This window comes from Haplochromis burtoni, unplaced genomic scaffold (assembly GCF_018398535.1).
Source record: "Haplochromis burtoni strain Fernald_Lab_line unplaced genomic scaffold, NCSU_Asbu1 Contig_25, whole genome shotgun sequence".
Taxonomy (NCBI): domain Eukaryota; kingdom Metazoa; phylum Chordata; class Actinopteri; order Cichliformes; family Cichlidae; genus Haplochromis; species Haplochromis burtoni.
Genome location: NW_024582386.1, coordinates 2,875,060 through 2,901,072, shown reverse-complemented (window position 1 = coordinate 2,901,072; position 26,013 = coordinate 2,875,060). Strand labels below are relative to the sequence as shown.

General features: G+C 39.7%; 3 protein-coding genes and 1 long non-coding RNA gene across 6 annotated transcripts in view; 3 read left to right on the top strand and 1 right to left on the bottom strand.

Annotated features, from left to right (window-relative positions):
• atp6v1c1b (ATPase H+ transporting V1 subunit C1b) overlaps positions 1–7,373 on the bottom strand; it is a 9,994-nt gene extending 2,621 nt beyond the window's left edge. Inside the window, exons 1-9 of the mRNA XM_005917429.3 lie at positions 7,203–7,373; positions 4,872–5,052; positions 4,681–4,748; positions 4,412–4,497; positions 4,191–4,285; positions 3,906–3,997; positions 3,150–3,248; positions 1,414–1,482; positions 262–354 (exon numbers count right to left, since the gene is read on the bottom strand). Coding sequence (XP_005917491.1) covers positions 262–354; positions 1,414–1,482; positions 3,150–3,248; positions 3,906–3,997; positions 4,191–4,285; positions 4,412–4,497; positions 4,681–4,748; positions 4,872–5,003 — 734 coding nt within the window. The 5' untranslated portion in view covers positions 5,004–5,052; positions 7,203–7,373. The remainder of the gene's footprint in view (positions 1–261; positions 355–1,413; positions 1,483–3,149; positions 3,249–3,905; positions 3,998–4,190; positions 4,286–4,411; positions 4,498–4,680; positions 4,749–4,871; positions 5,053–7,202) is intronic.
• A 631-nt stretch (positions 7,374–8,004) lies between these two features.
• Positions 8,005–9,195, top strand: LOC121814187. The gene is made up of 5 exons (XR_006054173.1): positions 8,005–8,435; positions 8,557–8,628; positions 8,714–8,832; positions 8,938–8,998; positions 9,106–9,195. It is a non-coding gene; the product is annotated as an uncharacterized LOC121814187 (long non-coding RNA).
• Positions 9,196–13,643: 4,448 nt separating this feature from the next.
• On the top strand, positions 13,644–18,975 carry azin1b (antizyme inhibitor 1b). Of its 3 annotated transcripts, none has more exons than XM_042218927.1 (11): positions 13,644–13,841; positions 14,609–14,752; positions 14,933–15,130; positions 15,279–15,452; positions 15,706–15,878; positions 15,976–16,189; positions 16,317–16,391; positions 16,567–16,732; positions 16,852–16,965; positions 17,081–17,297; positions 17,384–18,975. In XM_042218927.1, exons 3-11 carry the CDS (start codon positions 15,029–15,031, stop codon positions 17,457–17,459), a joined length of 1,311 nt encoding a protein of 436 aa, XP_042074861.1. In that variant the 5' UTR covers positions 13,644–13,841; positions 14,609–14,752; positions 14,933–15,028; the 3' UTR covers positions 17,460–18,975. The 3 variants fall into 3 exon arrangements, 1 of the variants encoding a protein (XP_042074861.1); XR_006054179.1 differs by having other exon boundaries at positions 13,645–13,841; positions 14,630–14,752; positions 16,852–16,961; XR_006054178.1 differs by having other exon boundaries at positions 13,645–13,841; positions 16,852–16,961.
• A 123-nt stretch (positions 18,976–19,098) lies between these two features.
• Positions 19,099–26,013, top strand: part of adnp2b (ADNP homeobox 2b) — a 22,600-nt gene continuing 15,685 nt past the window's right edge. The window contains exons 1-2 of the mRNA XM_005917432.3: positions 19,099–22,344; positions 23,156–23,278. Coding sequence (XP_005917494.1) covers positions 23,171–23,278 — 108 coding nt within the window. The 5' untranslated portion in view covers positions 19,099–22,344; positions 23,156–23,170. The remainder of the gene's footprint in view (positions 22,345–23,155; positions 23,279–26,013) is intronic.

The window sequence follows — 26,013 nt, the reverse complement described above, 5'->3', positions numbered from 1 at the left end:
ACCACACACACACACACACACACACACACACACACACACACACACACACACACACACACACACACACACACACACACACAATCCTCATGAGCCACTTATCTATTTATGGAGCATTTATAACTAAAGGAAACATTTGTCATTCAGAGAAAACACAAAGCTGGATTGGCTGGAGTGTATCAAGTGCAACACGCAACATAAGCTTTAGACATTAACTCTGAAAAGCTCATATTCTTTTGAGTAAACAGAAGTGGAAGAGTTTACTTGTTTTCTCTAGCCTTGTGTTTGAAGTCATCTACAGCTTTCCTGAAGAGGGTGACACTGAACAGACCGCTGTCGCTGTCTTCAAACAGCAGCCTGGAGATGAGGACAGAATGCACAAGAGGTGTGGGAAAATAAATATCAATACAGCAGAGTATTTGTATTTGTGGAGCAACAATGCAACCACACAGAGATGCAATACATTTATATTTAAATGTAAATTTAATGTTTAAAATAAACATTATGTAATATAATAAAAATACATTTCAAATGCAAATCAAACTTTTTAGTATAAAAATAATACATTTCAATAAAACAACATTTTTACGTTTATTTTATTTAACAGTAATTTACTTTCTTCAGCTGCTGACTTTTGCAACGTTGCAAATTGGACTGTTTAAAATACCTGTAATAGTACAACAGTCCACACATGTTTGCACTCACTTAAGTTGGACTACACTTTAATAAAAACAGTTCAGTTTGTCAGAAAATAAAAATGACTGAAGTGAGAAAAATACAGAAATTCATGTTAAACCAGACGCTGAGAAGGTTGGAAAAACTGATACACTTTGGCTTGTCTTACCACCATGCCAGTTTAGAGGAGTTTAAAAAAAAAAAGAAAAGAACTGTTGATACCTGTTAAGTTGGATTTACTATAACTATAATTATACTATAAAGTGAAACATCCCTCACTGGTGACCATAGAAATCAACACTGGAGAATATTTTCAGCTAAGAATAAACTCTGTTTAATCAAACTATGCAAACTGTCTTCCTGCTGAGACAGCTCCAGATTTGGATCATCAGGATGTTGAGGTCACATTTGCCCAGAAAGTCTAAACACAATGTCCTAAATCACCTGGCCATGTTGACACAGGGTCAGTTGCCTTCTACAGGTTAACCACGTAACGTCTTCTATTCTAATACGGGTCAAATAATTTTTTACAGTTCACACGTAAAATGGTTCCAGTTTTAATCAGAGTCAAGCACAAAGTTAAACTCAGAAGAAGACACAGGAAGTAAAAATTCTGGTCTACCTCAACTGTTATCATAATAACATGGAACAGCCATGTGCAATTCATGACATGCACAAATATATTTAAAAGCAGACCTTTCTTGTACCTTTTGTATTTAGCAGCGTCTAGGGAGGACTTACTTGGTGGAGCGTGGTACGACCATTTCAGCCAGCGTTTCGTATGTCTTCTGCCAGTCAGCGTAGCTCGTCCTGATGAGGGTGGAAATTAGAAAATAACATCTTTGACTTTTATTTTATTTTGATAAAAAACATTCTCAGACCAAAATTAAAAATTTAACCTTTTCCACAGCCAAATTCTGTACAGTTATGAAATTACTTGCTCATAAATTAATGATCACAAAACGTCTTCGCACTGTCTACAACTCAGATTCCAAAAACATTGGAGCCCTGTGTAAAATATAAATAAAAACCTTATGCAATTATTATGCAAATCTCATAAACCCCACAATTTACAGTAGGACATGCAAAACATCAAATGTTTACAATGACAAAATGGACAATTTAATTAAAATCTGAGCTAATTTTCAGGTTGATGGCATCAAAGCATATCAAAAAAAAAAAAAAAAAAAAAAAAAAAGGCAACAAACGGCTGGAAAATTAAATGTAAGTGGTGGTTAAAAGAAACTGTTTTCTCAACATACAATTGTGAGGACTTTCTTTAAACATATCACCTGCAATACATAATATCAACAATGACTGAAAGAAGAGAAATCTCTGTGCGCAAGGAAAAAGGTTGAAAATCATTATTGGATGCACGTGATCTTCAGTGTCTCAGGCAGCACTGCATTAAAAACATGCGATTCTGTCATTAAAATCACTGCGTGGGCTCAGGAACACTTCCAGAAATCACCATCTGTGAAAACAGTTTATTGCGCCATCTACAAATGCAAAGACTCCACACGTGAACGTGGTTAGTGTTGTTTCTCGGCACTGCTTTATATATAGGAGAGTGACCTCTCAACCTCTGAGGATCTTTGAGCCTCTCTATGCAGGTTTCCGCCTGATTGGCTGAATCCATGGCTGGGCCAGGTGACATGCCAGCTGCTGATTGGTCCCTATCAACATCTGGTATTTGAAAAAATAAAATAACATAAAAATCCTACTCCCAGCAGCACTTTCCTAGCAGAAATGACAGCAGCAGCGTTCTGGTCCTGCCCTCGGCCTCCAAACATTTGATAGTTTTGTGCATGTTTTTTGTGGAGACACATTAGTTCTGCTAGACCTTGTGACTGTTAGCTGGTGTTTATATTTTGTATATACCTTAACTCATTCACTGTGTGTGTGTGTGTGTGTGTGTCACTAAAGCAGAAGGGCTGAACTCCCTCTTCGTTTCTGGCTTGTGAGTTTAGCACACTTTTTGCTTGGTTTTGCTTCACGTAGGGATTAGGTAGCAGTGTTCCTTAAAAGTTTTTATTCGTTTTTATTTGTTGTTTTGGCCTCAGTTCACCTTGAACTTTTTTTGCTCTGAGTTATGGGTATATTGGCCTTGCAAAACATGGACGCAATATCCTTTGACATGCCTCCTTGTCAAGGTCATGCGATACAGTAGTTTGTTTTTTTGTCTTTTTTTTAGACATGGCCTTGTTTTTGACACTTGTTAGCATCAAATTCAAAATGACTTATTTTATATTAAAATGGTACATTTTCATAGTTTAAACATTTGATGTTTTCTGTGTTCTACTGTGAATAAAATGTGGGAATTATGAGATTTACAAATCATTGCATTCTGTTTTTATTCACATTTTACACAGCGTCCCAACATTTTCGGAACTGGGATTGCACCATGAATAGAAGCGCTCAAGAAATAAGTATTCACAAGACACACACACTGCATACAATGATGCTGGTGCACTTACTTTGGGACGACCACCAGCATGGTAATCAGGTACTCTGAGTCCAGCACAAAGTCCTCTTTCTTCACTATGTCAGCCAGACTTCTGGTCATCAAGCTCCCCCTAGAAGAAAGACACATGCATATACACAGAGCACAAGAAAACAGATGTTGAATAAAGTTACATACTAACAGTATTGTTAACATTATTAAAGCTAAGATGTTTTCACATTATGCTCAGGCAACAACCTAAAACATTGTTTTACTCTACAGTGATGAGAAAAAAAAAAAATCCTATACATGTGACAAAAATGCACATAACATACAAATTTTCAGTGCAACTCTAAATCCAGCTTTTTTTTAAAAAAATTAAAAAATAAATATATAGTGTCCATGTGTGAAAGCTCGTAATGCAGAGCACCCAATTCCACAATATCAATGAAACACAATGAATGTAAAAAAAGCATGGTTTTTGTTTTTGTTGTTAACTTTCACTTAACCAAAAGTAACTCTTGTGAGATGAATAATTTCTTTTGCATGAGCGCTCTGGGCCAACATAGGCCCATATTTATGCAAGGGTGCGCTGTGGTCTGAGGGACACACATTTCATTACGAGGCTCAGCACAGATGACTATGTGCCCTTTAAATTCCTTGTAATCACACACAACTCTTCAACCATGCACAGATGGACTCCAAGCAGACTTGAAACAAGTACAACAACAACAGCTACTCGTCCACTGTGTCCACAAACGTCTGTGCTAGTGACGGCTGTTTTACTCACGCATTCTTCCTCTCCAGATTCTGCAGGTTTCCCTTTAGATTGTTGTAAGCCGAAGCTCTGGCCTTCAGGTCGTTGTCTATCTGAGTCACTTGCTAGAAAACCAAGCAGGTATGGGTGAATACATCATCGCTGATCAGTGCAGCTGGAAAAATCTGATATAGTCAGTGTACTGTGGGACAATTTATGTCTTAATACAATAGATGAAATCTCAACTCATCAACCAGGACTTCAGCAATATACAACACAATGCATTAATAATTAATTTACAAAGAGAGTTGATTTTACCTTGGAAATGATCTCCGAGATGTTTTTCAGAGACTGTTTGATCGGATATTTCGCCATATCCCACTGAAATCTGGTGACATAGGTGACCAGGTCAACTGTATCAAGTAGAAACAAGATCAAAGACATCAGCATCAATCTCCATTTCCATATACTTTAATAGCTGTAAAGCAAATAGACTTGTTTTTTCTAAGAAGCTGCCTGATTACATAAGCAGAGGTTACCTCCATTGGCCAACAGGTTCTCCTGGACTTTGTCTCGGCTGTCCTCCAGAACATCGGCCATGTACTGAGCAACCTTCTTTACCACACTGCATCCGATTTCAGGATGAGTAGTGAATAGAAAACGAGCAGAGAGAGCAGAAAAACGAAACAGCAATTAGCATGATTCTATCTAAATGTTTCTTTCACTCTTTATAAAACTGAGCTCACAACTCTTCCGCTGCCTGACAAACACATTACACAAAACTCTGTCATGTTTCAGTAAACTTTACCTTTCCACAAAAGTGTCTAGTTTAGCCAGCTCATCTGACAGGCCAACTAAGACATCCAGAGTCCCAACCTGTTAGAGGTAGACCAGAAAACATAAGCAAAAAGGCAAATAATGGCCACGCTGGTGTCCACCTATGCATTCATCACTGAGGCCTTAGCCACAGAGGACTGCTGTGTTTTGGGGTTTTTTCACCTTGAGGTCAGGGATGTTGAACTTGTTGTTAGTGGAGAGGTTGTTGGTGCGCGTAGTGGCCACCATCAGCTTGTCCCAGGTCTGCTGGCAGGTCTTCTCCCCGGGAGCCGAGATCAACCAGAATTCTGTCATGGCTGCTGGCAGGAATTTTGTCCCCCGTGCCGCTGATGTAAGGAAGTTACTGAAGGTGAAAAAAACAAGATTTAATTTTTTCATGTTATGTTTTCGATTTAGTGAATGGGCAGCACTACCTGAAATGCTCCAGTAAAATCCTAATCTGATAATATAATAATACTTATGTAATGCTTTGGAGGCAGGTTATTCATTTTGCATCTTTACTTAATTAACATATGAATGCATGGCTTTTACCTTTTACTTTTACCTTTAGACCAGACCTGGGCCCAATGTACGGCCATATCCAAGCCATTGGTTTTTCCTGATTGGCCCATTTTAGGTTGGTGGGAAATTGGAATTAAAATGTAAATAAGTATACATCATGCAGTTTGTCCTGTATTCAGTCTCAAAACACTCTTTGATAAATTCCTCACCATAAGCTGTAATGAGATAATAGCTTACAATTTTTTCTGATTTTGTGGAGATACGCAATACAAATTTGCTGTCTTTATTTTCTTTTTTAATGTACATAGGTATGTTTATGCAAGCATGACTGTAAATGTTCCTTTGGAACCAACATTTATGAGAAATGTGAGTTTGCTAGTCCTGAAAGATGAGTGTAGAGTTTTTAATAAGACATGGACTGAAGTCAGAGGTAAAGCTGTGTGTTTGTTTGTGGAGAGCAAATTGTTGTTTAAGGATTACAGTCTAAATCGCAATTATGAGACTAAACACACTGAAAAATACAAGAACTTGACTGATGCATAGCAGGGACAGACGTCTGACATTTAGCCAACAAAGCTGCAAAAGCAACAAGGACTATTTTAACCAAGCTCATCCAGGAAGTGTAGACCAGCTGTGTGATTTCCCACAAAATCGCAAAAACACAAGTTATCCAGCTTCTGATGGAGTTTACTAGAGTGTGTGGAAGACAGCTGAACTAATGTGCCTTGAGAAAAAAGAAAGATTTGAGAATATAACCCTCTCCAGGTGAACCAGAACAAGATGGTTCGAGCATATTGCTGGAAATCTGGAGCTTCAGTTAAAAATACGAAGCGGACAATTTTAACTTTTTGTCCACAACACAGCCCAATTAGTCATCTTTGCACACAGGATAGCCAAAGGGTTTGAGATTACAAAGGAGTTAGCAGCTATGTGCTCAACCTAACCTACCAACCAACCTAAATGGTTCCTATCTGACATTCACACTCTGATGAATGCATCAGAGAGAAGCTTGGGGTTCAGTATCTTGCTAAGGCATGCAGACTGGAGCAGTCAGAGATCAAACATCCAGCTTTCTGATTATTAGAACACCCGGTCTACCTCCTGAGCTACAGCCACCTAGTGTTGTGCAGTCTTTGCTAAAAATGAACCATGTTGTTGATGTTGTAACTAAAATTGTTAAAATGCATTCTCAATCATCCAGGTAAGAAAATCCCAAAAAGTTGATTCTGTTTCTCTGGACGTACAGTTAGCTTCTTGATTCATTACAGGAAGAGAACTTTAAGTCAGTATCACTGCTAGATTTGTATTCTTCTCTAAAAGTTAAGGAGGCACGCTCAGAAGATGTGAGCAAACATTATCCGTACAAAGTTTAAGAAATACAGATCAAATACAAAAGATCAAATTAATATTGAATAGAACTGAGTTCAGTTAAATGGTGTGGCTATCCACAACAGACCCTGCTTTAAACTGTGTTCTCACATCTTTTGATTAAGAAAAATCTCAGTGCTTTCCGATCACTTTGCATTAGACAGACACACACGTCAAACTAACACTGAATGAGTCATGTAAAAATCCTCTTTCTTCCTCTTTTGATTCTTATTTGGTTCTGAATCTTGAACTTCCTCATTATTTCCCACTGGTTTTAAAGAGTCCCACAGACATACAGAAGTGGCTGATTTCATCACAGCTACACAGGAGAGACAGACAAGTCTCCATATCTGCTGACTGACTGTCATATGATCAACTTCTTGTTGATGCAGACCGCTAAATAGCGACCCTCCTCTTGATTAAACACACAGAACGCCACATGAATAGAAACCGCCGCTCTTTGATTCGTGACTCGGTATCAGGGAAAGGAAAGAAGAAAAAATCTGTGACAGCAGAATAAACCCGTTTCATGCAGTGTTAGCTTGCTGCTGCTACCAGCAGCTTGTTTATCAGTGTAGCCTCACGGTGTCACGACGTCACTAACCGAAGCACCGCGGTACTCACCGACACGTTTAACGGCTTCAGCGCGCAGTCCACTCGGGATATTTCAGCCAAACACACGCAGTTTCCTGCACATAGCGGAGACAACAGCGGGTTTTAGACACACGGGGCTCCTTCAACAGAGCATCTCACTCAAAGTCAGCTGATCAGAGGAGGAAATCTGCGCGTGCGCAAATGGCTGTCACGTGATCAACTCCTCGTGAGATTGAGTGGAACGTGTCTTAAGCAGGTTGTACTAGGAACAAGGAGACTTAAGCATAAAGTATAATTCATTAAAAGTAAAATTTACCTTATATTTAAAAAATACTTATCAAACTAACACTGAGCAAATAGTTGATGGTAATAAATAAATAGTAAAAGAGATCAACCTAATGGGGAAGTGGGAGAAAATTGCTAAAGTAACAGATACATTATACTAAGCTACTTAAAATAAGAGGTGAGAGTGCGAGTCATAACTGTTTTTCGTGTGTGTGTGTGTGTGTGTGTGTGTGTGTGTGTGTGTGTGTGTGTGTGTGTGTAAGATATTAAAAACAAAAACGGAAAGAAGGTCAAAAACTCTACTGGGAACTTTTGGTTGGAAAAGAGGGTAAAGCTTATATTTATTTTTATTCACATATTACAGGAACTGTGTACTCACCTAGCAGCTGTGCGCCTGGGCTATTTTCAACTATCATTAAAGTTACAGTATGTAAAATCTCACCATTAGATGTCAGTAAATTGGAGTCAGTTGAATTCACTTATCTTGTCCCTCCTAATTCAAGTCCATGAACTGAGCTACAGTGGGTAAGTAGCTCTGCTAAATCAGGTAATTCCAAAATGCCTTCAAAATATCTTTGTTTTATCTCTTTAATTGCTTTTTGGAAAAGTTTTTATGTTGGTCAACAGAAAGGAAACCCATTGTACACCGTTTGGGCTAACTTTTCATAATGTGGGACATCAGTACTGAATTTTGAAAACGGAATTTTATGCTTTTAGTTGTTTTTAGCAACCCAAAATATTCTGACAATATAATTATTATGATACTGAGAAGACAAATCGTCAAAGATGTGTTGTCAGATAAAGGTGGAGGTGTTGCTGTCCTTGTTCCCTTTCTGTAGCAGAACTTCAGAACAACCAGTCCGGAGACATTTAACATAACACAATTTTTGGAGTGTATTTGACAGTTTTTATTCCCGACTGTGATACAACAACAACATTTCAATGGAAGCAAGTAGAGGAATCTACAAACCCATTAGGGTATTTGACAGTTTTTGCTTGTACTGCATTTCAACAAATTGAAGAATTTGATGTGGTTTTTAAGCTGACAAACTGAGAATTGACTTAAGTAGCAATAAGGAACTTCTTATTTCTTTGACAGGTGTTGTTCAATACACCCATTTACAACATGGCTGTGAAGATCTGCTGGCATCTTCCAGGCTACAGGGCTCAGGTAAGACCCACAGTTGACATAAAATATCAGGTAATATCTGAGGACCTGAGAGTGGTGTTGATGAAATGGCTCCTTTTATTTTTAGATTCCAACGATGATGGAGTTCCTTAGACTTCAGCAGGGGAATCAAATCCCATCACACATCACTATTGAAAATCTGAGAGATCTCTTGGTGGAGAAGAGCAAAGAGACGCTCAGAGAGCAGTGAGTTACACTGATACCTACAGACCATACCCGTCACACCGGACAGTCTGTTTGTGTTAAAGTGTAAATGCAGAGAGAAAACCTCTGTTTTGTTTTCTTTTTAAGGCTTTGGGAGTTTGAACTTGAGGATTTTGACTAAAAAGAAGCCAAAACTCTACTGAAACTGGTGAGAGAAAACTCACAAGACTTGTAGTAATTTGGAGATTTGTTTTTTTCATTATGTTCACATAATATCTAAACAAAACTGCACTGTTAATGTGTTTCCTGTTTCAGGGTAGTAAGCATTATTAATAAAATGAGGGACATAGAGTTTCAAGCCTGGATGCTCCTTAAATTTCCAGAGGCCATACCTCCTAAATTTCAGTGAGTTACATCTGACGTACGTTTGTTAATGGTCCAGCTACAGTGTTTCAATATTTCTGTGATGCTTTAAATATGTTGAAAAGATCATTCTTTTAACTTTTTAACTTGAACTTATTCTACAGAACACCTAAACTCCTCAACATGGTCAGAAATTACATTGAAATCCTTAAAGGGAAGAAGCAGGAGCATTGCTCCAAACTGCTTACCGCACAGGAAGTGGTAATAGGGGTAGTTCCCTGCATCCTGCACGGCTTCTGGGAGCGTCCTCCTCCCCCTCCTCCCCCTCCTTCATCCCTTTGGATCGAGTCTCCAAAACTATCACATCAATAGAAACCCAGGCCATCTTCTCCCGTGGCATCAGAGATGACATGGTCCAGACAATCCTGACAGAAATCAAAAAGAAAAATCCTTTAAAAGTTCTACTCAACAACATTGCAAACTTTGTACCAGTTCTGCTCACTACAACTGCTAATGTAGCGAAGAACCACATCATCATCATCATCATCATCATCATCACCACCTTTATTTATAAAGTACTTTTAAAAAAACACAGCTGACACAAAGTGCTGTACGTAGGAACTATATAATAAAATACATAAGATATAAATAAAAGCCAGATAAAAGAAAAAGTAAAATAATTAATTAAATAACTAATTTCATTACAAGAGAAACTAAGTCTCGCTGAGGTTAAAAGGCAAAGAATAAAAGTGGGTTTTAAGATGCGATTTAAAAGTGGACAGTGAAGGGGCCTCCCTAACGTGCGCTTGCAAATTATTCCAGCACAGATCTAGAGCGAGAGAGTGGGCTGGAAAGCCTGCAGTGAAATGCTGTATAAAGTACAAATAAACGTTGTGCAGGAAACTGTCTGCTAGAACAAAACTGTTGCACGGGGATATACTAACAAAACAACAGCTTTGTTCTAGTCTCTCTAAATCAAGCATAACTATGTCTTATTTATTCTTTACACCTGTACACTTGATCTTTAGTCTGTACAGCTGAGCTATGACATACTGCCACAGATCTCTTTTAAAGCCATTTTGATAAGAAATTGTGTTTGAATAAAAGTGCTTCCTGTAGCCTTATGATGGCACTGTACCTGAATAAAAGTAACAGTTTTCTCATAGGGTTAATAACATGTCTACCAACTATTTCATGTCCAAATAACTGCTGAGAGTTACTTCAAAAGGGTTATTTAGTAGCAGGTTATTTAGATTTTCATGTAAACAAATAAACACATTTTTTTTTTGTTTACATAAAAATCAGTCACTGTGTATATTTAACACTTAAAATTCGATGTGATGCCATTATCCTGCCTATGCCTAGCAACATAAAAAGGTCCAAAAAAGTTAAGTATGCAGTGTACTGTATAGAGATAGAGGTTGCTGACACATTACCAATACCTGAAGATTGCTGTCTCATAGACATTCAGTGCCACCTAAAGGCAGTAACTGACAAGTAAGACAGCACAGCAGTTCCATGATTACATCTTACCACAAGAGGTCGGTACAGAAAGGAAGAAACTGAACTTTTGAATCACAAATACATTAATGTAGTGGACACAAATTATGCAGGTTAAGGCATAAAAAGGCACAGCGTAAAAAGGTAAGCGAGGTAAACAGGTTGAAATTAGTTTTTTCTTTTTCTGCACACAGTCCAGTAAAGACTGTATACTTTTCCTCTGCTCTAAATGTGTGTTTTTCAGGCTTGATGCTTCTTTTTTTGTTCTGCACTTACAGAGATTGTTGCATTGGAAAATCCCAGTACAGTTTCTGAAATACCCAGATCAGCCCATTTCACACCCGCAGCGATGCCACGTTCAAAGTCACTTAAATCACCTTTTCTTCCCACCAATGTGATGCTCAATTTAAACTTCGGTGGGTCATCTTGACCTAAATGCACTGATTTCCAGCCATGTGACTGGCTGATTAGATATTTGTGTTAATGAGCAGTTGAGCAAGTGTACCTAACACAGTGGCCAGTGAGTGCATTTTAGTCATCGGGCCCTTTAAAATGTGATACTGCCATTTCTGTCTTAATATTTCTAGTAACACTACTTAAACTGCAGTGAGCACATGAAACATCCCTGCAGATTTCTTACTGCAGTCTTCACACAATGGAAAGTGTGTTAACTTTGAAAATATTTGTTAGTTATGGTGGCAAATTGAATTTATTTGCTACAAACAGTGACTAAATCTAATTTACTCCTGACCCCATGGGCCCCGATATGAAACTTGAAGCACATACTTTTATACTTCAGTTGATGGTTTTCTTGTCCAAATTGCCCAAATAGACTTTGAAGTTTTAGAGTAAGCTTTAGAGTAATTTTTCAGAAGTACAGTCATTTGTTTAGCTGTTTCTGCAATATGTGCAAAACAGTTTCCATGTTGTTTGGTTAAGCATTTTTGGGTCATGCTGTTTTGTGAACATTGTGTCTACTGCAGTGTCATAAAGCAAAGATAAGCGCTCTAGGACCTCTACGCTGTTTACAAACACACGGGTGAAGACGTGCAACACGTTGGTTGGGTGCAACAGAAAGTCATACGACTAAAGTGCCTGCAGGCTGTGTTTCCGCACTTATCTTTGCAGTGTTCCAGTGCTTTAGCGTCATACTGAACTGTGTGTTTGTTGAAATTAATTTTACATCCCTTTTAAGCTGAAATTATCGCAGCTAAAATAAGGCTATGATGACCGTGACAGATCTTGAGGATCAAAGAACAGAACATTCTGAAGAACTCTCACATCTTATTTCATCACGTGACGAAAGCACCAATACCAAAACGTGTACAAGTGAAACGGGGAGCATGTTTTGTTTGCATGTTTTGTGTTCTCAGTGTCATAAAAGTGTGAGTGACCAAGCAAAGCTTTAGAAAAAGACTCAGGTGGCTACCTAAAGACAGGGCAGGTTGAGTGGGTATGACTTAGTTAGATACCCTTTTAATCAAGTTTAACAAGTGCGGGCCTTATTCCCATGCATACATTCTCTAATGTTTGGCCTCAGGTTCACGTTCAGCTTCAGGTAACCCATAGTTAGATTTATTCTGAAGTGGGGATGCATCCATCTTTACATGCACACTGTCAATACAGCCACAACAGACAACAATTAATACAAAATAATACAAAATACTGAAAAAAACTGACTAAACATAACTTGGACTTGATGATATATTATTCAGCTGTGGTTCACCATTCAGCCTGTTAGTTTCTTTTCTTTACAGATAAGTATTTAAACCACTACACCAAAGAAAAAGATCAAACAAATTGAAATTGGTTACAGGCAGAAATGCTGCAATTAACAGAAATCCAAAGCACACTATTTTACTATTATACTATTGTAAATTTAATGTGCTTTGTTTTGTCACCATTGACTTTCATAAAGATAGCAAATAATCTGAAGGTATTTGCCAACAGGTGCAAAGAATCCACAGTGATGGCATATTTATTGCATATTGTTCTTTAATGTACTTTGGAAATTGACCAGCATGGCTATAAGTATAATTTATATTTGCATTAATATGTTTAGAAATAATTCCATTTTGGAATTCTATAACTAATAGTCGGACATCTCCTGCCTTGTCCATGTGATTTTTATATGCAAAGACGGTTGCTTACATTTTACAGCGCATTTGTGTTTAGTCGTAATGCTAATAAGACCAGAAGTTTTCTCTTTGGCTAAACAGAATACTGGAAGATAATCAGTAAATGAAAACCACAGATATAAGACATACACTCCGCACAGATAGCTATTTTCATCTGGTCTGTGTGTTTTTTCCACTAATGTGGTAAAAAATTGCTGTGGTAATGTTCAGATATTTTCTTCCTTTTTCTCACAAGTTTGATGCAGACAGCAGACCCTTACTGGCACACTCACAGAGCGTTTAAATACTGCATTCAACAGAAATCGAGAAAATATGTTATTTTAATCTGTTGTGTTCGTTGTTCATTCACAGCGAACTGCTGAACTAAACACAAAGCAGGTGCAAAGTTTCAGCCACGCCTGAGCAATACTATTTATCTCTGGAAATTAGACAGATGCTGATTGCTGATATCTTTTGACAAATGTGACATTTAAAAACAATTACTGCTTTCTAGAAAATATTGTTTTGACATTCTGTTTATTATTTTACATAGCGTTTATGCCCTATACATAGTATTTTCCTATACATATTTTCCTAAATATAAAATATAGCACCTATAGCTCTGTAGCAACCACAAAAGTGCGTGTGAGCTGTTCCCTGACAAACGGAGCAGTTGTATTCTTGAGCTCATTTACTGGGTGGCCTTGTTTGGAAAGTTTATGGTTATGCAACCTGAAAAAACATCACAGATGTACTGCAGCCTGTATAATTTTCGGAAATGCGTATTTGGTATGCGCTCACGAATGCAGAGCGTTAATTGGTCAAACTGAACGTTCAAGCCACGCCCACGAGCCGTTGATTACCTTTTCCTCTTCCCCAGCCTCCTTTTCCAGTCTATCTCCACCCCACTCTCAGGCAGAGAAGACACTACTCGAGCGACGCGCGTTCTTCGCCTAGACATATGGCAAAAACAGCCGTCTTTCTTTCTTATATCATTGTGCCCACTACTCTTTAAAAATTCCGCCGAAAAAGAGAAGACGATTTTCCAAAACCTTCTGGCCGTTATCTCACGTAAGTACAGCGAAGTACTTCGATTGAGTTCTTTGGGTTCAGCGGGCGGACGTAACATGGCGGGCTCGTCTTTCTGCCTTCTTGCTGCACATGACCGAGCCACATATTGAAATATGTGTTTTCCGGATGTTTTCGTGTTCAACTCAATGTATTAAGAAATTGTGACGCAGTCACGGCACCACTATGTAGCTTTTATTCGTTTATTGTGTCATTTAGCGGCTTGTTATTGAAATTTTAAGGACACCCAGCTCTAACGTAAGCTCCTTCCGTCGTCAGTTAGCGGTTCTGTCGTTTCCATGAACCTTTCAGCAGTGTGTTTTGTCACAATGGCGTTTCCTTTGAGCAGTACAAATTTCTTTTAACTAGTCAAATGTAACGTATTACATCAGTTTGCTCTAGTTAGGGATTATGCTTTGTCTGCGCATTGAAATAATACTCAATTTGTCAAGTTGTGACACTGTTGTGAGTACTACAGCGCATGCGCGTGTTTTATTTGGACGTCTATCGCGTAAGGAGTACCAGCAGCCATAAAAACACTAACGACAGGGGTAGTAGTTCAGTTACAGGCATTAAGTCGGGTGTAACTGAACCGATAGGGGTGTTGTGTCATTCAGGTTTTGACCCATGACAAATGTTCAATAGATAAGACCTAAACATCAAAAGCAACAATCAGGATTGTTGAGCCTCCTTAAGAACGCTGTGCTACATGTTTCCTGAAAGTGTCTTTCCTCTGGATCTATATCTAATACTGAGTGCTTGTACTTCAGGGCTCCCCTGTCTCTGCACAGGTGTATGAACGCTACCCAGAGGGCCTAGGGGCGGCTCTTTACCGGGAGCACTTTGACTTCAACGCTGAGCCACCTTGGGATCCTAGCTGATAAAGGGACAGGTCCATCTCCTGACTTGTCCATGTGAGTAGCTATGTGTGTCTTATACACAAAGATGCATGCATTTTTATAGTGAAGGTGTGTGTGGGAGAAGGACTCAATTCTGCACACAAAGCTGTTTTGTTTTTTAAAGGCCATAGTCATATATTCCTTTCTTCTTCTTCTTTTTTTTTATTTTTATTTTTTTTTCCCTCTTCTCTCCAGTTTGTTGCATACCGGCAGGACCCATTGGCTCAGTCGTGACCCCCTGACTTGTTTATCTGCTCTTTATGATTGTCGGATTAACGGAATACGGTTGAGATGAAAGGACTCACTGACCAACCCAGCTACATCATTGAATTACTGGAGGGAGGAGTGACTCTGGAAGATGTCATTGATGCACACATCTGTGAACAGGCTCTGGTCAGTTCAGCTTCTATAACACTCTCTTGAGGCTATCCCTGAATTCTATTTTGCATCAGTGAATTACTTAATCTGATGGGATTTGTAGTTATACATGTTGTTTGATAAATTTGTTTACCTGCACCCTACCTTCTTTCTGATTTCTCAGGTGGAGAAAAGTGCTTTTGTGGTGGGTGATCTTGGTGCACTGATGCGAAAGCATTTGTGCTGGCAGAGCCTGGTGCCACATGTGCAGCCCTACTACCCAGTCAAGTGCAACAGCAGCCCTGCGGTCATTGAATTGCTGGCATCCTTGGGCCTGGGCTTCATTTGCGCCAACAAGGTAAGCTTTTTCATGTAGTTTTGACTCAGTAATTATTTTTAAGCTGCAAAGTGCTTCATCCTCTTATGTAAGCACTTCATTTTTTTTTTAAGGGAAATTACATTACAAGCATCATTGATTGGTAGTCAGCTGATGACTGTTATCCTTTCAACTTATGCAACGCATTTAGTACTGCTTTTGATTGTTTTAATGAGTGTGTGGTTTTATTTTTTATTTTTTTATTTATTTTTTTTGTGCATCCTATTACCTGCAGGCTGAAATGAGCCTGGTGCTGGATTATGGTGTACCACCGGAAAGCATCATCCTCTCAAGTGTGTTCAAGCAACTGGCACACATCAAGTATGCTGCCAAGAACAACATCCAGCATCTTGTGTGTGAAAATGAGGCAGAGTTGTCCAAGATTGCCCGTCTGCATCCTAATGCAAAGTAAATGAGCAAACTTTTTTTTTAATAAACGCAAAGTCCAAAAGAAGATCCATGGTCTAATTTAAAATGCATCTGACCCCCCTCCCACCCCTTCCAGGTTGCTGCTGCAGTTGACCACAGAGGCCCACGCGGCTGAGACCAGCATGACCTTCGGCTCCTCTCTCAAGAGCTGCCGGCACCTGCTGGAAGCAGCCAAGGAGCTGGGAGTCGAGGTGGTGGGGGTAACCTTCCACATCCCCAGCTCCTGCCAGGACCTGCAACAGGCCTACACCCATGCACTGTCAGATGCCCGCTGTGTGTTTGACATGGGGGTGAGTGCTGTCCTAATTATGAAATCATAACTCTAGTAGTAGACATATATTAACTTGATTCCCTACCCCCCAGTATTCTGTCTTGAAATGACTTTATCTGATATGACAACTGTCTGTATCTACTCAGGTGGAAGTGGGGTTTAACATGAACATCCTTGACATTGGTGGTGGATTTACTGGCTCGGAGTTTCAGCTGAAACAGGCAAGTAGTGAACTGAAGTGACTCATTTAGAAATGCTTCAATCTTCTTTTTAACTGCTTTATTAGCAAGAAGCTTATTATTAGCTAATAAGCAAAAGCATTTATTCCTATGATCCAGTCCTTTGTTTTTGTTTTTTAATCTGAAAATATCTGATCTGTCTGTTCACTGTATGCAGGTTGAAACTGCAGTCAGGCCACTGCTGGATGCCTACTTCCCCCAGCTTTCTGGTGTGCAGGTCTTGGCCCAGCCGGGCAGCTTCTACGTGGCCTCCGCCTTCAGCCTGGCTGTCAACATTATTGGCAAGAAGGTGGTGACTCGCCACTGGGACAGCCTAGCTCAAGGTGAGTTACTTTACTCTCTGAGGTTGTGATTATTTAACTTTTCACACAATCAGAACCAAACTAGTTGAAGTAACTCTTGTTTTAGATTTCTAAAATGGTTATCTAATGTATTCACTCAGGTGAGAACAATGAGGATACTGAGTTCCTGTACTACATGAATGAGGGTGTTTATGGTCCATTTGGCCGCAAGCTGCTGGGAAACTCCATCCCTGCCCCGTCAGTACACAAGGTTAGTAGAGGAGACTAAACTCAATTCATGACTGAATAGATCATGTGATAGCACGCACATGGTTACTGTTGTCTGTTTTTTGCCTGTTTTGATGGGTTTTGTTGCCCCCCCCCCCCCAGCGTGCGTTGGTACTGAGGAGGCAATGTATGCCAGCAGCCTGTGGGGGCCCTCACTGGACCCCTTAGACCAGGTGGTGGAGCGCTGCCTGCTACCAGAGCTCAGTGTGGGAGACTGGCTTCTGTTCTCCAACATGGGGGTGTGCGGCCTAGAGGACCTAAGCTGCCTCTCCACTGCCCCCCCACTGCCAGTCTACTACACAGTCTCCACCTCTGACTGGTGAGTGCGTTGGTGTCTGCCACTCATGAAAATGTAGCAACGATACGAGACATTAAGAGAATTGATCGTCACACTGTTGTCCTCAGGTACGAAATGCAGGAGGCCGGCGTGACACTGGGTGGCGCCATGAAGAACTTCTCGTTTCTCCCGTACAGTCCCTAAGTACCCTCGGCCTCTGTCCCATATTTTATTGCACAGATCTGCCTTACCTCTGCTTTCACTGTGTGAGAGGAGAAGTCAGTGTGGTGTTTGGGATGAGGGGTTAAATATGGTCAACATTCCAGCCGCTTTGGAAAACAGCAGTGTCCTGTAATTTCTTCCAGAATTTCACTTTTGTACCTCCAGCAATGACACACGGTTGGTTGTTTGATACCTCAGTTCAAATTTTTTCCTGGAAGATGATCCTAGTTTTGACTCTTTGCGACTTTAATCTGTTTGCTAAAAGAACTCTTGCCCAAGCTTTTATGACATTATGCAACAAAATGGATGACTCTTTGGAGATGGGACCCCCCCCCCCCCATATGTTTGGGGTGGTTTGTTTCCTAATTAAAATTCAGTTTACAAAATGTACAATTGATTTAGATCCATTGAATCACATGCTTTGTATTGATTACCTATCAATAGTTGTGTAGCTCCTGTGTCTGAGAACAGTACATTTGGTCTGTAGGCAATTTTTGAAGTGTTTAAAAGAATCACTGCCACGTGAGGACTCTGCACCTCGGACTCCTCACTTGGCGCTGCTTAAATGAAATGATGACAATGATGTATTTTTCTGTATTGCAGTTCACTCAATGCATCTTGTTTTTGTTTTTAATATTTATTGGATTCAGATATAATTTGGGCAAATTTAAAGCTCCATCCTTGTGTGTTTATTGCCCAGGTATTATTGCAATGGCCCATTTAACAGTGTTTTTGTGATAAGTTATTGGGTTTTTGTTTGTTTTTTGTTTTCTAAATGATACATGGATTACGTGTGCTGTGATTTCCATTTGTGACCTCAGTGGTTTCCTTTTACTCGAAAGCCCTGATGGAATTACTGTAGGAGATTCTCTCTGTGCTGAGCTGTAGCTTGGATACAGGGACACTGTATTCAGTGCACTCCTTTCTCTCAGAGGTTAATCTGGTTTAAAAGGCACAATCTTATGTGGGTTAAAGGAAAAATACTGTGACACTTGTCGAGGGGATTTGGACCTTGTTCACTAGCTCCTTTGCTGGCTCTGAAAACCAACAAAGGAAGGAGGGGGGTTTCTCGCTCTCTCAATTTTTATTTTTTTTCTTCTTTTGACACATGCTCAAACACAAATGATTTGTATGTGTCAGATATGGATGTACATGTCTGTATCTTTAAAGTGAGAGATGCTAGTTGTACACAGACCTCTCTGGGGCAGTGCAAATGCTAAATAACATGACAGACCTTTCATGCCTCTGAAGTCGAGGGACTTCCTGCACAGTCTCCTCTACAGCTACATGTTCACTCATGTTAAAGATGACCTGAAGCATCGGGGTTTTTGTTTTTTTTTTTTTTTTAAATCAACTCTCGCCCCTGTGTGTCATGAGTGACTAATGTATTAATTTGCTTGTCTAAGGCACTAATGGACCATAGCCTGTTCTTTGACTGTACATTGTGCTCGTTAAAGTAATAAGTGATTAATTTAATATACATTTCTGACTGAAATCATTTCATCTGGTGTTTGTGTGGTTTTTGGCATTGGTGGGTGGAGGGACTGGAAATACAACATTGTTCCTGTAGGCCAGCATAATTTGGAGCTTTAGCAATTTGCTGCATCCCACAGCTAGGGTTATTTTGAAGACACTGACTTTACTTGGATATACAGACTCTTTAAATCTGAATAAAACTACTACAACAGCCTAGTTATAGAGAAACCGGGCCTTTAAGTGATTCACAGATCTAGTGACATCACCTTATTTTTACTCTGTAAAAACTACAAACGCCTAACACGAATCTTGTGGTTAATAAAGTTAACAAAAATCGAATGCTAGTTAACAAAAGTAGACTTGAACTAAAAACTGAAATAAGTTGATGTTTTAAATGGCCAAGAATGTGCTGCACCAACCAGTATTATGCTTGCATTTATTTTTTTTTAGTTATTGGTGTTTTAAAAAAAAAAAAAAACACTTTAAAAGCTAAAATAATATGTGGTCTATTTGTCCAATGCAAGATGTGGGAAGTTGCAAATATTCCTATGTCGTCACCTGGGTCTCAGTCCAAGCCTTCCCTTGCTTGTGTTGATCAAATACTTTATTACTTTTTTGGTTAGTTTTTTTTTCCCTGGTGTTACCTCAGTTTGTTTGCTTGTTAATTAAAATTTAGGTTAAAATGGCATTAGTTTTGCAGTATTTACCAAATTAAAATGGGGTGATGTCATTGGACCTCTGCATCAATTAAAAGGCTCTCAAAAAGGAAAAAAGCTAAAATTTTGGCTGTTAATACTCATGGACCATGCCTAGTTAGATTTTGTCAAACTAGAATTAACAGTTTTATTCATATTTTTTAGTGGTCTGCGTATCCTAATAGTATGCTGGTAAAGTAATTTAGGTCTATTGAAGTTAGTTATGGATCCTAGCTTTCCCATTGGAGAAATGCTATCTTTTCAGCACTAAACTGACAGTGCAAATATATTTGAGGGGAAGGGTAATAACCATTTGCTGGCTGTCCACTAGAAGCACTCCAGCAGTTTATCACACTGCATTGCATCTTTAGACAGAAAGGAGCTTTTAATCACCTGCTGCTGTGGGTCCTGTTATAATGAAAACTGACCCGCTTGCGGGATTTCATCCTAAACATTACAAAAATTACAGTTGAGTTCAACCTGTACAGTGTTGTGCTTCCACCATACATTGCAACATTTGCGTATGTGTTCAAGCAGTGTGGTTCATTTTCAGCACTTAGATCAAATTAAGAGCTGATCCTTCAGATCAGAATGCCAGTGCGGCCACAGCTGCGCTGAGAGTACACTGGATAAAATGGATAAACCCCTGCCCTCACTGTTTGTAAATTACCTTGCATGCCCTGTCAGTGAATGAGACACCCAGCTCGGACCTGTTAGTGTTCTCTGAAGCTTCCAGTAAGATCCATGACAATATACAAAACAGGGTGTAATTTTGATAATTACATATTTATAAGAAAGATGTTTTTTTTTGCAGACCATAAGCAGCACTGGGGCACGAAGGAAATATTGATGTGTTTTGTGCAAAGTTATTTCCTCAGAATAAATACACTTCAGAGTGAATTAAAGTTGCTGAATTATTTCCTCGATGTTGTACGTCAGAATCGAGTTAATCTGAGGGATGTATTTGTCTAACGGGGATCATTACAGCTCCTATCAAGTGTCTCATGTGCCTCAAGTGTTCATTAGAGAAGTGTTGCTTGCATTTTAATTGGTTTAAAAGATGAATAGATCAGCAGATGGATCATGCACAGTGCTTTCCATTGTGTTTGGAGTGTGTATTGATGAATTGGGCATTGTGCTTGACAGCAGTGGATCTGATTGTAATAAAAAATAAATGAATAAAATCTTGCACCTAAATGGTCTGCAAGGGGAAAATACACACAGCAATGCAGAGAAAATAGCTTAAATTCAAGGTTACCACAGACTCGATTGATCTGAAATTATATGCTTGAGCGATTCACATCATCCACTCTTTGACTGCACAAATAGAGCAACTCTGAGTCTGATTGGACCATTGCTAATTGGTCTAAAGTGAACACCCTTTTGTTGGTATGAGCAAAGGAAATCGCAAAGAAAAAGAATGGAAATCTTTGTCTTCGCTAACTTTGGGTTGGAGACAATGCTAATCTAACTTAGCTGTTAGCCTTAGAGATACATATTGGAGTACAGTCATTATATGTGTAAGTATGGCACTTCGTGTGTCCATTCTGTTTGCAGTATCTGACTTGGGTGTGAGCCTAAATCAGGCAATGCAAGTGTTGGTTATCAGGCCAATACAAAGAAGAGACTGTTGAAGAGATTATTGATTTGTTTATATTTCATCCAGTTTTTGCCTAAACTGACCTTGGTTGTTAAGGTTAGCATGCAGGCGACAGTCAGATAGGTGGTTAACGCAGCGCTCAAGCTGTGCTTGAATTACCTGTAGGCGGGAAAAGCTGAAGGTAAAATTGTTAACCTGGAAAGTGCTCTAATCAACTTTTACAGTTAGCTACAACTATGTATAAAATATATGTAATAAGATTTCGCAGTTGGTATAAATTACCACATAATGGTAACTAGCCATTTTGTCAAGTTGTAACTGTAAAACACAATAAAAAATCCTAACACTTAATCTTTTGCTAGCCTAAAGACATCTAACCTACTCATTTCGCTTTCTCCCTCAATCAAAATGGTGGCTCAAAGTAATTGGGTACGGAAAGTAGCATGATATGACATCACACGCCAAAGACCACCCATTTAGCTCATTTTCTCGACACCTCATTGGTTGGGCTTGAGCATGTATCACGTGACTTGCTGCTGTGGGGGGTGGGGGGTCGCAGGAGCCACGCCCCCTACCTAGCTATTAGATGGGAATGGTAAATGTGGGCTCACCAGGTCAGATGTGGCATGAAATTCAGAAAGTGAACCACTGAGTGCGTCACCTGGGCAACCGGGAGCCGGGCTGAGGGTTCCAGTGAGAGAATAAAAAGTTATTCGGGTTTTAGCAGACGAGCTCTCCCATTGGTCAGTTTGTGCTGTATGCAAATGAGGCAGCTACGTCAGATCCTGAACTTCAGCGCCATTTTTTCCTCAATAGGGGGGAAGAAAGGGACAAAAGCTGGACCAAAAAAGAAAAAAAATAACTTGTCTCCGGAGTGGTTTCGCAAACATCACGTTTCATATTTAAGCAGGGTGTTCGTAGAGCGGTGTGCACGGACAGCGAATGCCGCTCGGGGGAGCGTCTGCGCGCAGAACCGCCAGTAGACGCAGCTCACTGACACACACAGTTGCGGGCCGGTGGAAGTGGGAAAACCCTTAGCTCTGTCGGTGGTGGCACAGCGACAACTAACGTTAATCTACGCTGAAAATTGGACGAGGTAAATATGTGCGAGGAGGCTGTGGGCATCCTCGTGTAGGCGGATGCGCCCTCGCCGTCTTAGTCACCGGCTTGTTGCTGTCAGCGTGCCTCCCCGGGCTTTTTTAGGACTTCAGTACGGCCAGCAGACACATTGTAGTGTTAGCATGGATGGCATGTGTGAGGGGGACAGGCTTTTAGTTTACAGGTGATCTAAATCTCGCACTTTTAACTGACTGAAAATAACTTTTTTTGTAGTGCTCACTGGCGAACGGCTGGTGTTTTTGCACAGATGCTGAGAGTGATATCAGCTGATGCACACTAACTATTACGGCTTTTATTTGTGTTACCACAGAGCCTGTGCAGACATTATACCCATATTCAGCCATGCTGTGATTCTCATCAATCAGTACTAAATACAGGCAGGTTGTCACTATGCTGCAGTGGATTATTTAACTACATCATTATTACCCCGTCCGTTATTCCATCTTCATTTACTGTTTATGTGTTTTATTTATTGGCATAATAGGGTTATAAATTATTGATGTAATACTGCATACATTACCTGACCTCAGCTAACCTTTGTTATTCTGCCCAGTGTGTGCCATGTTCACCTTTTCACCATACTATTCACTTGTTTTGGGGCTACAGAAAATATTTTTACTAATTTAATGATGCTACAATTAAAAAACAATGGTAATTTTGTAGGCTGGGAAATATGATGTATGTTTGCACTATAAATGCAATAAAAGCATATTTTGATAATTATTTTATAATTAATAGAAGAGCACGAATGCTTTTTAACCAGTTGAAAACTTATTTTCCTTTATAAGGGCTTGTGAGGAATCATGTATCAGGTCCCAGTTGGAAATATCGAAAAGATCCGCAAAGCGAGGAAGGCAGTGAAGAGCATCTTGAGTGAGATCGGCCTGGAAGACTGTCAGAACCTGCTGAAGGTAGGTTTCTGTCGTGGAGAATAATCTGACAGATCTCTGGGCTTGAGTGTTGTTTACTCTGTTCTGCTCTAGTAACAGCAACTCAAGTAGAAAGAAAGCAGAACGTGCTGATTTTCAGAAATGCGTTAGCCCATGTTTGTTTGAAAATAACATAAAAGCATAACATAGCTAATTAGTTTAATTGGTGACCGTTCAGCAACATGGCTGGGTATAAGAAGAAGTCTCTTCAAAAAGAATAGTGGCCCTCAGTGTAAAAACCGCAGCATTTGGGTGTTTCATCATCTACATTGTCGTAAAAATGTGGCGTCTTAAGGGTTTTGCGCTGGTTGTGGCTGCGATAGTTGCCCTAAGGAGGCCCGGGATCAGAGAGGACAGAGTGCTCAGTGGATTTTCTTCACTCATTGATTTATTAGAAATGCCAGAGACACAGGGGGTTGGCTCACAGCTGTTAGTGCCCTGCCAAGGCTTTGAGCCGAGGTTGGCAAACGTGTGGCTCCCTCTCCCTGCAGCTAAGACAAAAGAAAGAGAGAGGAGGAAAAAAATGACTTTATTATGGAGTAGTTATTTTTCATTTTTAGTTCTTGTATTTGTGAGTAATGTTTTACATTTTCCAGTTGTAAAAATGTTCTGCCTTTAAAAAAACAAAAAAATGAATCAGTTAAATCAGAGCCTGCACCACCTTACGTTTTGCTGGACCTGGCATGGATGTAGAAAAATAAATGGGTTCAAAGTCCCTTCCCACTGTTTGTTATGGACTCCAACCTAAAAGAGGAAACATTTAAGAGGAAAGTGGAGAGTCTTACACTGTATTAGCAGATTCGGTGAGCTTGATCTGGATGACAAACTAGCAAAAAGAGAAAAATAAAACAAACAAGCACGTAGCATTGCTGTTATATTTAGGGACAGCTGTGTGAAGCTGGTCACCTCTGAATGTTGAGAGCTGAATCCTGCATTTTTCTGTTGTCGATATTTTAATGAAAGTTAAGGTGGAGTGTTGGTGGGACAGGCTCTGTTGTTGCTCATTACATGACACACACACAGGACACAAACTGATAATAAACAGTAGTTTGTGCAGAGATTGGTGCACACAGCTGTCAAATTCCGCTTTCACATATTTTGTTTATTTTCATTCTCTGTCAGTGATGGATAATACTTACATAATATACTGACGTCTCTGAAACAATACAGCTGTTAAAGTCTAGTAGATCTACGATGTGTCTGAATCTCAGTCTTATGTTGTCCTGATGTCTCTGAACGTGACTTGGGATTTTTCAGACCAAAAGAAGTCTAAGCATCTGCCTACTGCTGATTGTGTGTCGTAGCACCTCCTTCACTTGTTATAAATTCTTGCAGCATCACATCAGCAGAGTTTGTGAGAGTTTCTTTAAACTGAGACTGATGTGCACATTTTTACGTGTGATACAGCTTCGATAAACAATGATTTGTGGGTTTAATCAGACATCAGATTTGCAGCTAGTTTGGCGAGCATGCGTGGTTCGTGCATTTCAATGTAAATTCAGTGAGGTTACAGAAAACGGCCAGGTGTGCAGTCATCCACTCGGACCCTCACACTAAATTTACATCATTGGGACCCGAGCGGACTTACAGTTGCAGAAAATATAGTCCCAGCTTTAGCTAGTACGCCCAGCTTGTTGTCTCGAATGTGCCCACATTGGTATTGCAGTTCTACTTTGGAAAATCTGAATGTACCATATTCAAGTCTGTATACTTCACAAAAATGTGCAGAAAAGCAACATGTTTGCAAGTGATCAAGAATATGAACAGTTGTTATTTTGTTTCCAGTGTTGTGGAAATTTGTCTGAATTAATAATATGTTAAAATATAGATTTATCAATGACAGAACATCACTTCAGTGGGGACACGCACGTTACAGCTATAGTTTCATATCCTCTTCACATAAGGAAGTACTGTCAACACGCAACTAGGCTGACCCTGTTGCTTATCAGAGAGCCAAAACAAACGGCAGACAGTACAGAAGGTTTGGGTTACAGCATTTTTCAGAGAAGTTCTTGCTTATTTCACTAAGATGATGCCAACCTACATTAGGTATATATTCCAACAGCATGACTCTGCAGTATGAGTTCAGGAGCTAAAATGGCCTCCCTGCGCTCCAGAAATGTCACCCACTGCAGAGATCTTGTACTCGTCGTTGAAAAAGAGGTGGTAATATTGCATCAAGCAAGAATGAGGAAAATATGAAGCTGTTTGCCTCCTAAGTTCTCACATGTTTACAGGGTGTTGTTTAGTCCCAACTTCTCGAAATATTTTGCAAATGGGGTTTTTAATCCCAAACACTCATCCCATTCTGCTGCATCCACACAAACTCATCACTGATTCTGCTTTACAGCTTTACACTGTAAAGTAGGGCTGGGCCATATTATACCGTTTACGGTAATACCGGTATAATGTTAGGCAACGATAGGAAAACGAAATATCGCAATAGAATATGAGTAAAACGCGCATGCGCAGTGCCTTTGTTTTCATACGCACATGGCCGATTGTTGAGTGAAACAGATGAACCAGAATTGGTTTGTAAAAATGCTGAAACTTCAGTGATGTGGAACTGGTTTGGTGTTTGTCCGTCAGATACACGACAAAGCACATTTTTTGCAGAACATGCAAGCGGCCGTCGTTATTGTCGTATTTGTAGGACTAAGATGCTCTTAAATCTGGGAGTAATCTGGGTCCTAAACTCCATATGCTTCAGGTCAAAC

What these genes read in the sequence shown, in the direction of transcription:
- azin1b (XM_042218927.1), top strand. Translation starts at nt 15,029, where the DNA reads ATGAAAGGACTCACTGACCAACCCAGCTACATCATTGAATTACTGGAG. An exon ending in ACATCTGTGAACAGGCTCTG is followed by an intron (nt 15,131 to 15,278) that starts GTCAGTTCAGCT and finishes CTGATTTCTCAG; the next exon opens with GTGGAGAAAAGTGCTTTTGT. An exon ending in CGTCTGCATCCTAATGCAAA is followed by an intron (nt 15,879 to 15,975) that starts GTAAATGAGCAA and finishes CACCCCTTCCAG; the next exon opens with GTTGCTGCTGCAGTTGACCA.